This window comes from Vollenhovia emeryi, unplaced genomic scaffold, assembly GCF_000949405.1.
Source record: "Vollenhovia emeryi isolate VEMERY1.0 unplaced genomic scaffold, V.emery_V1.0 DF939140.1, whole genome shotgun sequence".
NCBI lineage: Eukaryota > Metazoa > Arthropoda > Insecta > Hymenoptera > Formicidae > Vollenhovia > Vollenhovia emeryi.
The window spans coordinates 1,971,832-1,983,013 of record NW_011967226.1 but is presented as its reverse complement, the minus strand read 5'-3'; the positions used below and the strand labels follow the sequence as shown (position 1 = coordinate 1,983,013).

The 11,182-nt window shown below is 45.8% G+C and overlaps 1 protein-coding gene across 6 annotated transcripts in view; it reads left to right on the top strand.

Moving 5' to 3' along the window:
- The window catches only part of LOC105567182 (serine/threonine-protein kinase 25), a 115,579-nt gene that overhangs the window by 89,625 nt on the left and 14,772 nt on the right, over positions 1 to 11,182 (top strand). For 5 of the 6 annotated variants that reach the window (XM_012021820.1, XM_012021821.1, XM_012021817.1 and 2 more), the window contains one exon: positions 9,072 to 9,296. In XM_012021820.1, coding sequence (XP_011877210.1) covers positions 9,072 to 9,296 — 225 coding nt within the window. Of the gene's footprint in view, positions 1 to 7,902; positions 8,998 to 9,071; positions 9,297 to 11,182 lie in introns of those variants that run through there. The other variant, XM_012021818.1, reaches the window with a different exon arrangement.

The following is an 11,182-nucleotide window of genomic DNA, read 5'->3' as shown; positions in this document are numbered from 1 at the left end:
ACCACGCTCTGCACCCACAGAAAACATTTCCGGATCCAATGCTGTTACACTCGAATGTATCATAAAATAGGGTCGGTATAGCGCCAATCATATTTATTATAGAGAAAGGAATATTTGAATCATCTTCTTCTTCCTCGTGTATTAGGCTTAAAGCCTGTTCTATCCAATTCTGGTACTCTGAGCCTTTGGTTTTACTTCACCTTCGGTAGGCTGCTAACCGTGCCGAAGGAAACCTCCCATCTAGAGGGCTATACCCCTAAAGGGGTACGTGTAGCAAGATACTCTCGGTGGTTGCCACTTTTCTTCAGGAGATTCCGAAAAAAAACCAGCGGTGTCCGTAGATTTGAACTCGGAGCTTTTCGTTCTTTCTTTTTTAAGTTCATTTCTTTATTAAGAAGCGCACATTTCTCTGCGCCACACTTGCCATATTTTAATTTTAAATGGAAAATTCTAAAATCTAGAATGAAACGATAGTATGTATCGTCTTTTGTCGAATATCGCGGTGCCAACTTCGTGTGTTGCAAGACGGAGGGAAAATTTATTCTAAACGCAGGAATATACGAACTTACATTTATACAAGTTACTCTTGTCTCAATATAGTAAGTCAATCTTTTTTAATTCGATAGAGGAGAATAAGAATTGTCGATTTTATTTCGATATTGTTTTATTTTTATACTCAATGACGTTGTGAGAAATATAAATGCGCCAAGAATATTTTTGTCCCGGTAACAGAAATCCTTTCCGAGAGTGCGGACACTTTACGGAGTATCTCGGCGTTTCGAGTAATTTTTCCGCAGAAACGTTTCTTTTTTTATTTTTGCGGCACTCCCTCATTCGCGTCGGTGAACCACGGCATCGTCAGATTGACGTATAGTCCCTCAAATTAAATTCTACGTAATAATTTGAGAGAAGCTAGAAGCGCTTCGCTCCCGTCGAGCTTTTCAGCTCACCCGCCGCTCTCGTGCCGGCGAAACGATTTATAACGCGCACCTCGCGTGCCGCGCGGTTTCTCATTATCTCGTATCAGCGGCAGAATGGCATTTCGCGATCAAGAAATTGCGCAATGGGTTCGAATACCGCGCGTCCGTTCAACTCCGCGCGATTAAACGCGCGCGACCGGGGGAAACGCATTATTCGCGCTTCAACGGCCGCGTTATCACTATTATATCGGCAGCCCATCGGGTAACCGCGTTAGATTGCAGCTTATAGGTGAAGCACCGTTTAAGCCGCGTCAGGGTGCAGCTACGGGGCTGCCCAGTTTTTCTCCCTACCGCCGGGGCCGTAAAAAGGCGCAGTCGATAACGCATTTGCATTTTGATCGCCGTCCCGAGCGCGCGCGGATAGGCAAAAAATTATAAATGTAAATACGCGAGAGGCGTTAGCTCGGGCAAGTTATGCCCGGGCGAAGTATGCAAAATTCGCGCGCCATTCTTTTTTGCGCGTAAATCCGCTCCATTTTTTTTGCCGATGCCCCGCCGAGGTACGGAAGGTCGTGGCGCTCGCGCTTTTCGACCGCTGATGAACGGCCGACGAGCAATTTTAATTGCCGGCGCTTTTCCCCGCCCGACGGACCCGTGTCTTGGGAACGGGGCCGAGGGGCCAGCGCCAGGACGGCGCGGCGGTAAATCTATCGGCGCGTTATTAACCGGGCGGTTGCACATTACGTCGTCTCCGGAGCACGCGAGAGCGGCGCATACGTACCGTACACCGGGCTATAATAACGGCGGCTCGGTCATTCGGTTTTAATTAAATGAATATTCATGCGAGCTTCGCGTATTGCCAGCTGTTGGAAGACAGGAGGGGAAAGAGAGGGGGAAAAAGATGACGAAGAGGGGAAAAAGAAGGAGGAATCGCGGGGGAAACGCGAGAACCGTCGGTCATAGAGATGCGTTTAAAGATTCGTTCATTGTTGCTCTAACTTGCCGATGACGTGTAATTTGCGGCGCAGTCAGGCCGCAAATTTGGAAAATGGTTCAACGAGCGTGCATTACCGCGCGCGCGCGCACGACCGCGCCACGTGTCGTCGTTCGACCTCGTTTACGACGAGAGTAATTCATCGGCCGAGAGGAGGAGAGCCGAAATTAAAGTTTAACGACACTCGAGAGCGAGCGGCGACGCGATCCTCGAGCTCAAGTACAGGGACTCTCGCGTACTCGCTCCGCCGTTAAACGAGGGAAAATTATCAGGAAAACACTTGAAACCCGTACTTGGCAGTCGGGGCGCGCCTCGCTTATTTATGCCAATGTCAAGCGAACTCCGCGAATGAGATGCGAATATTCGCTCCGCGGTAAGAAAATCCCGTGGAACATTGTCGTTTAAACGTTCGACGACGAGTCGGTTTTATTTGCCTCGTTAAGTCCCGGCTTTCACCCTTGGCTTTTTCATTTAATTTCATTGGCGCTGCGCCGAATAATCAGACGTCAATTAATACGCGATCAGGAATGATCTCGATTCATTCCTCGTGCGGAAGGAAAAGAGAGAGAGAGGGAGACTCGAATCCGCGAATAATTTCTCGAATTTTTGCGACGTTCTGTACATTGGGGAGAATCCACGATGCAGATGTCGCGAATCGTTACGTATCATTCCGATTCCGGGGATTGCCGGGGCGCGCTTTTGTCCGCTCGCTTTATTATTGTCAATATTGACTGTGTTGATTGACCCTAGAACACTCGCTGCGTCAGCCCGCACCCGCCTCCTGCCATTCCACATCGCGTCGCATCGCTGCACTCGCATCGCGCGCGCGAGAGAGACGGGCGGGCGATCGCGATTTTCCGTCGATTGTTGGATAGATGGAAAAAAAGCGACGCCAAATACCGCTCGATGGTTTCGATTTATAGCGAATTATCCGCGTGCCTATTGTCCGCTTCTACCCATTCAAATTGCAACGAGAATACATCACGGGCACATTTTTATGACCTCAAGTGCGAGAGAAAAAGCCCGAGTAGCTTCGATACAGTTGCGTCAAAGAGTTCGCTTGGTGTCACCAATTTATGTTCTCTATACTTGGTAATTTTCCGAGGGGAAGTTTTTTTTAAATCGCCCAGACTGGCAAAAATGATGATCTTTACTTTTAGTCACGACGTTTCGACCTCTTTATCGGGTCCTTTTCAAGTACAATCTGGAAACAAGTGCTCGAACCGCAATATAGAAAAAGAACTCTTTAGTATAGGGACGGAAAATACCTAAAGTTGACTGAACATTTTAATTTATGCCGAAACAGAATGGGTTCACGAGTCTGTGGCAGCGGATGCATAATATCGTATGTATACAGGGTGAATCATTAAGGTTGTCCCAATCTTTTATCATGAGGGATGGATTACCGACTGCACCTGTACCCAACTCGAGAAAACCTGGACAATCTCGTCGTATATGTCTCAATCGTGTAATATCTAAGGCTTTACATGATTGAAATGTATACAACGAGATTTTTCCATTTTTCCCCGGATTGGCTACAGTTTTGGTCGATGATTCGTCCCGTATATGACTACCGGGAAATACGTGATATTATAAATTCGCTGCCACAGACTCATGGACTCATTCTGTTTCGGCATAAATTAAAATATTTATATGCTTCGGTGGTCGAATTGGTGAGACGCACTTGTAACGTTTCCAGATTGTACTTGAAAAGGAGCCGATAAAGAGGTCGAAACGTCGTGGAAAGCTACTCAAATTTCTTGGTAATTTTCTTCATACGAATAATTTTGTTGCGGCTCGTGCATTAGCTCCACTTCTCAATTTATTCCATTAAGTAGGGCGGATTGCGTCCAGCGCTTGCACGGTGATCACGGACGCACGCAGTGACTTCATTTATTTCGCGTATACGAGACTGAAGTGCGTCGCAATTTACATATAATTGGGAGAAATCGTTTGCGCGGACTTTGTCACGCAAACGCAAGGAAACTGATGATACTATAAAAGCCGCACGCGAGAAAAAAATTGCGTTAGTACCGCGCGCTCAATATTACTTTCGCTCGGTGCGTTTTAAGATGCAATTCAGGTTTGCAATTTGTTATGCATTCAGATTCTCAAAGAGCAACTTAAACATATGATAATGAAATTCTCCTTTGGCACACAACAGCCTGTTTGCGGCACAAAGATATTCTGGGTTACTTCTCTAACTCGATTCGACCGCAATGTAGCTCCGCGAATTTCCCGTAAAAGTGAAGCTAACCAGCGCAATCTCGCAATTGTTTTCGCCAACTCGTGGCGGAGATACGGAAGCGACCGTCTCCAAATCGGCGATAAACAGGTATATCGTTCGTTGCCGCGAGTAAAAGTTTAATTTATCTGTGGATATCTTTCACGTGCCGAACGGCGCTGGGATACGCAACTGAATTGGATCGTTTGTTTCACCGGGGATCGTCGGAATATTGCAAATAGATATCAGACCGTTCCCATCTCGAGAGAGAACAATCGCGGCTCCTTGGAATTAATGCGATCCCGTTGTAGTCTGACAGTCCTGAGCTTCCTGATGAAGTTGGAACGTTTATCTTGGAAGGCGGCGAGTCTATTCGAGCCTGTCTCTTAAAAGGACGCCTGAGACGAAATTTCTTGAGACGCGGTTACACTTCTTAATTAAGATGTGTCAGAACGATACCAAACTTCGTGTTATCCGGCAAATTATTTCAGTCGCGTGTTCAGCGAAGCGATATCGCTTAAACGGGATCTTCATCGCGCGGCGTTAAGGGAAAGGGGTGTTTCAGAGTTTCGCTTAATTCGAGTATTATTTAACGAACACTGCCGTTGGCAGTGATTTAACGGCGCAATATTTTTCTTCGGGCGGACAGATAATACGTTCAAATGTGACAGAGCGCTCATACAAACGTTCATTCTTCATTAATCTGTCATTCGTTACGTGAAATAATTCTACAAATCGTATTCACAAATACTATAACGTTAATTTACGTTAATTCGGCCTCGAAATTAATTCCGCGATTTCCCCCGATATTAATTAGAAATTAATGCCGAGTGTATCATACGTTTGGACGAGAGAAGCTGCTGTAGCGCGCTTATAATCCAGCTACTACGATTCACACACCCGCCGCGCGGTTAATTCGCTGACATATTACCGCCACGCCGTGATATATTATTTATTGTGCCGAGCGCGCAATTTTGATGAGGTTTTGCGAATTACAGTAGCCGACAGTCTGTTACATTCGGCTAAAGCCACGTGTGACCGCTAATTGAGCGCCCTTGGTAACCCTACGTCAATTTTGTCGTATCCGCCGGTCGCATTTCGGTCGAAGATAGCCCGACGGCAAACCCTGTACGCATTATACATTGCGTGGCGTAGCTAATGTAGCTTAGAATAGGCGCGTCCATCAAAGCGCGAGCCGCTACCCAAACTAATCTTATAAGATGAGAGGCGCTCCGTCGGATATCTCGAGCACCATTATGGCGCTGCAAATGTAACATCCCGGAAATTCCCTGCCTCGGTATCGCGCGGGGCTCGTTTGTACAATAAAATCGAATAGCCTTGCTAATGACAGACGCGATATCTCGCGATGAATAACGACGGCTTTCCAGCGAGGCGAGAACGCGAGGGAACGGAATTTTCATTTTTGCTAAATAATATCGGCGAGGGACACGTCCTCCGCCAAAAATTGGAGGTGCACGTTAAACTAAAAGGTATTTCTAGCGGCTGAGCTCAGATCTGCAAAATCTCGGTCTGAGCAATGTGTAGCTAATAAAATTGCTGCTTTTTCGTAAAAGTTGCAAATTGATTGGCTATAAATTTCTCGGACAGAGTAGAACTTGGAATTAAAACTGTCGATAAGTGACGTTTCTAATTCCGTCTCCTCTCTTATCGGCACTGATCGAGTTCGCCAGCGGCTTAAGGATCTCCTCAAGAGTGTACGCGGCGCGAATACCTTGGTCGCGCCCCTCAAACGTGACCGTCTTTGGCTACCTACGTGTCGGATTTCTTTGCGACAGCTGCTAATTAGAATCTGTGTCGCGAGTTTCGGGCGCACCGAAGCGCGGCTGACGTGAAGAGGAGAAGACGCCCGGGTGCATCTCGACGATACGAGTATCGCACGCGGAGTCGAGGGCCATCGTCGTCTCTCGCCTCACTTACCGCCGCTCGCCCTCGCTGTCACTCGAGCGAGCACGGGCCTGAGATTGTATGCAGCGGCTGTGTAACTAGCAATTGAAAAGCAATATTGTTCTCCTGTTAATTACTCCATCGCTGCGTACTGATGTAGCTCTCGTCCGAATTGTTTAGCCCGAAGCTCAGTTTTCTGTCCGTTTCATGCGATCGCGTCAATTATTTTGCGTAAATTGCGAGTGCAATAACGTTTATATAAATATACTTGTAACAAGTGGTGGCTAACGGCATGGATTAACGTGTGTTGCCAGAGCAAGCGGCAGGTTGCGTTCCGTCGTGTAATAAATGTAAATTTGCGCTATGCTAATTCTCGGTAATATTCGGTTATTGTATAGTGAATCGCGGTAATCTTGGAATAATGTAGTGCTAAGTGAGGAGCGATAACGTAATCTGTCAGTGCTTCGTACGAGAGGCCCGCGCGAATATTGATTTCAGGCGAAAGAGTCGACGACCTAAGTTGCACGAAATGGAAACGATCGAGGGCCGACGAGAAAAATCAATGACCTTTAAATCCATCGGCGCGATAAAATGCCCCTCGCTCACGAAACATCGCCGTCAGATATATGAGGAAATTTGCTTTGCAAATTTTCCGGATTTTACCGACGGTCGCGAATTTTTATTCCGCTGCCCTTAGAGCCCGTCCCGTCCGCGTTGCGAGGCTCCGCTTCGCTTTAATCTCGCCGCCGTGATATGAGCTTTCAGTTTACCTACTTTTTGTGTGATCTGTGGATTGCAGGCGCGGGAGAATGAAGAGTCAGCTTCGCGCACAAAGCTCGCGTGCATATTCATTATTAGCCCGGGTGTCGACAAATTAGCGTTTCCGACGTTCTCGAGCGCTTATCAACGAACGCGCAGCGCACCGAAAAATCCAAACGGGAGGATATAAATGTGGGCTCTTTATCTGCGCGATTTGTCAGCGAGAAAATTATAGCACAACTCCCAAAGTCGCAGGTACAATTAAGCGGCTCACTGGTCTTGTTCCATTAACTGCGGGAAAAGGATGGAGCCCCCAGAAAGAGTTGTAAAAATGTACGGCGAATTAGACAGCCTCGTGGAAGTCGCATAAAAGATGCAGTGCTTAATTACAGCGAAACATTAAACGTTACAGTAATGCCGTTTGTTTTCGGCCATTTCGCCGTCTCGAACCCTCGCTTGCGATTTGAGTACAAAGAACGCGTGAAAACAGTAAGCGTATACACGGTACGCGCGCATCTTTTGTTGCAAGTTTTTCTCTCGTTTAAGTCTTCACTTGCGCCGTGTTTTATATACCGTTTCATAACTTATTAACAATTTTTACACTCTTAAGTTTTACACCATTGACTGCGCAATTCTCTGTACATACCCGAGTCGAAATTTTGGTACTATTTTGACACTTTTAAGGATAACTGACACCTACATAGACCAGCGATAACCTACTTTGATGACATTATATTTTTTTACTCCTCCCTTGAATCTTTAATGCTAAATTGGCAAAAGTCAAAATTTCCGACACTACCAGTTTTAAAGTAGGAGTAAATTCTGTACTTGCAGTTCGACCTCTTTTACTGTCTTAGGTTCTACTGTGTAATAGAATTAAAGGTTCGACGTAGGGCCAAAATTTCGACTCGGGTATCTAACTTGCGAATCCACCATTGTAACTATCTCTTCTTAATACTGAAGATGATCCAATAAGGACCGAAACGTATACATGCACTTATAATTAAGTAATTTTATTGGACACTACAACCTTGTTCAGGCTCTGAGCCCCTTCTTTTCTTACTTGATTTTATCATACGAGCCATTGTTATTTATTTTCTCTCATTTATTTTACCGCCGTTTACTACTTCTCGCGGACCGAGATGATCTCTAGCTTATCTAATAGCGAATTGGGTTGCTTGCGCACTGAGTGCACGTTAAAACTTGTTTATAGTCGATTCTTATATTTAAGGTTGTCTTAAATACATGTTCAAAACTGTCTAACCGAAAAAATAATCCTTATAATCGTACGAATGCTATAGCGATCATTTTACTGACTAAGAAGTCTTTCAAAAGATATTCAAGATACTCCTTAAATAGATCCTTAAGTAAAAAGTGACTGTAAACAGGTCTTGTTGTTAGTGCGAACTCAGTGCGCACCGGTGCAAGCAATCGAATTCACTGTTTCCTGAAAGGGCGTAAACGGAAAGCGGTGGCGAGTGAATTTCGGAATTTCTTTTATCATCGTCCGCGCCACCCGTTTCTTCGTTCCGATTGACAGCGGCTCGCGTCGAACACGTTTCCGGATGGGAGAGAATGTTGCGAGGACCCCTCGCCGCCGAGACACGGAGAGCGCGAAGCAGCGACGGCGACGGTAATTTATTAACGTCTCGCGGAATAACGTTGCTCCTTAGCGCAAATGGCTTCCGAGCGCGAAGAAGAAACATATATGCGCAACGCTCGTCCGCAAGTCTAAATAGTGGATTAGAGGAGAGGACGTTTCATTTATCAAGCCGCTCGAGCCGCGAGATATCCCGTTGCCATAATTCGCTGTAAGCGCGGCCACGATCCACGTGTACATTCGTATTTCCTGATGCGCGAGATATCGCGTCGCGGGGGATTATTAAGGAGACGCGTCTTATTTAAATTTCGCGTAAAGAAAGTGAAATCGACGATTCATATACGTTTTCTTGACACTACGCAACGACCGTTATGACATCATGTGTCATCTCGTGGAAAAGAGCCAAGGAGAACTGCATTGCTGCTTGTGGAACAACCGCATCTATTAATTCCCGAAGGCCGCGCGCTAACGAAGAAGAAAGTGTTGCGTGCCTGGATCGCGAAATTTCTCAATATCCCGTTGCATTGTGTTGCGTCACGGGAAAAAAGCCGCGGGACATTGCGCGGTGACGCGAATGCGATGCGAAGTGTTTAAAGTGCGTTTAAAGTAGCAAATGCGATGTGGCCAAAGTACAATAGTAACCGTTGGATCTCGTTCTCTCTGTTGCAGAAGGTGGACCCCGAGCTGATATTTACAAAACAGGAACGAATCGGGAAGGGTAGCTTCGGCGAGGTTTTCAAGGGCATCGACAACAGGACCCAGCAGGTTGTTGCCATCAAGATCATCGATCTTGAAGAGGCGGAAGATGAGATCGAGGACATACAGCAGGAGATTATGGTGCTGTCGCAGTGTGACAGCCCGTACGTCACCAAGTATTATGGATCTTATCTCAAGGTGAGTCGAAAAGTACCCTCTTGCTCGGCGTCTCAAAAAAGCACTCAATTATTACGGTCGTTAAATTATATCTGCCGGCGGTACAAAATACTGGCCGGACACTCCTCTTTTTATCACTGTTCCTTTCCGATGAATGCGCCGCCGTGTAATCGCATAGGTACAAAAATAAAAGTGCCCGCTATCGAGGGCACTTGGCTGTTACGCCCCATCATTTTTCATACGGCAAAGAATAGGAAGGGCTTGACGGTCGGTTAACTATCGCTTCCGGCTCGGCTGTGTCGCGTCGTCCGTCGCTTCCGCTTCCTGCGAAAGGTTCAACGAGCACAATCGGGAATACCGCAAATCCCTGCGATTCTACATCGTAATAATAGGAACGCTCTTTATTTTTAGATATTTTAATGACGTGCTCTCATAATTTATGCGTTTATTGATTTATAATGTAATATATTGATCAGAATTAATAGAATTATCGAGTATCTCCGTTTAAAAGACGTACATATTTTGCATGTTGTTTTCGAAGAGGCATACAACACACGCGAGAAAAAATATCCGCGTACTTAATTTATTAATTTTCACTGAAATAATCGAGAAATTGATAAGATTAGAAATCGCCCGAGTCGAAATTTTGGTACTATTTTGACACTTTTAAGGATAATTGACACCTACATAGACCAGCGATAACTTTGATGACATTATATTATATTTTTACTCTTCCCTTGAATCTTTAATTCTAAAAATTTACTTTAGCCCCTACTTAAAGGACTTTAATGCTCAAATTGGCAAAAGTAGAAATTTCCGACGCTATCAGTTTTAAAGAGGAGTAAATTTTATACTTACAGTTCGACCTCTTTTACTGTCTTAGGTCCTACTGTATAATAGAATTCAAAATTTCGACCAAAATTTCGACTCGGGCGTTTAGAAAAGAAATATTTTTAAAAAGCCACGATCCTCCAAGAGAAAAACACTTGCGCGCTTCGTACGCGATTTTGCGCCGTTCTATCGCGCGCGCCGGGAAAATCATGTCGATCAACGGGATCGAGATCCGAGCGCTTCGCGAAAAGGTCGCGGGCGGTCGTTCGTTTGCATAAGTCTCGTGTTCCGCTGGCGAACCCGGTGAACCACGGCGAGGAGGTTTTACGTGATCGTCGACACGCTTTCGATGCCGGTTGAGAGGAGACGCGTTTTCTCGGTCGTATCGTTTTGTTGCATTACCGACAAGCCGGAGCTATTTGCGACAAGGAGGCGAGACAAGAGGAGCAAATGTCGTCCGCATTCTCAAGCGAATGCCAGAATCTTGGGCGACTTAGACGGAGTCAAATTTTTCACCCCGTCGCACCGCTCGTTGCCGGCGGGATAGTTTAATAATGCGCGGAAAGTTTCTGATCGTTTCACGTGAATCTCCCCTTATGAATTTTACAGACAATTTCATGTGTTACCCCCGTTCTCTCTCTCTCTCCCTGTTCCTACAAAATTCGCGAATTTTTCCTGATCGCGAGGAAGAGCCGTTATACTTATTTATTGGAGCGCCATGTGGGAATAATGTAAATTACATTTAGGGAATCTACCTTTCTCTCAGACGCTCGCGCTTATAATATGTCTTAATAATTGTCAATTATGCCGCTACTTTCCCATATTATCTCGTAACAGCGACAAGCAATTATGCGGTCCAAGATGTCGCGGTGGCGACGAATAAATCATAAACTTGGCGGCCCCGTTCAACAGAGTGGTACAAAGTGAATCCACGCGATCGTTATCGAGGATTGTTGAGGGACCGTTAATTGCAGGAAAAGGGGAGGATTGTGCAGGCCGTTTCTCCGCGAGAGAGAGAGAGGAGAGAGAGAGAGAGAGAGAGAGAGAGAGAGAGAAGAGAGAGAGAGAGAGAGAGA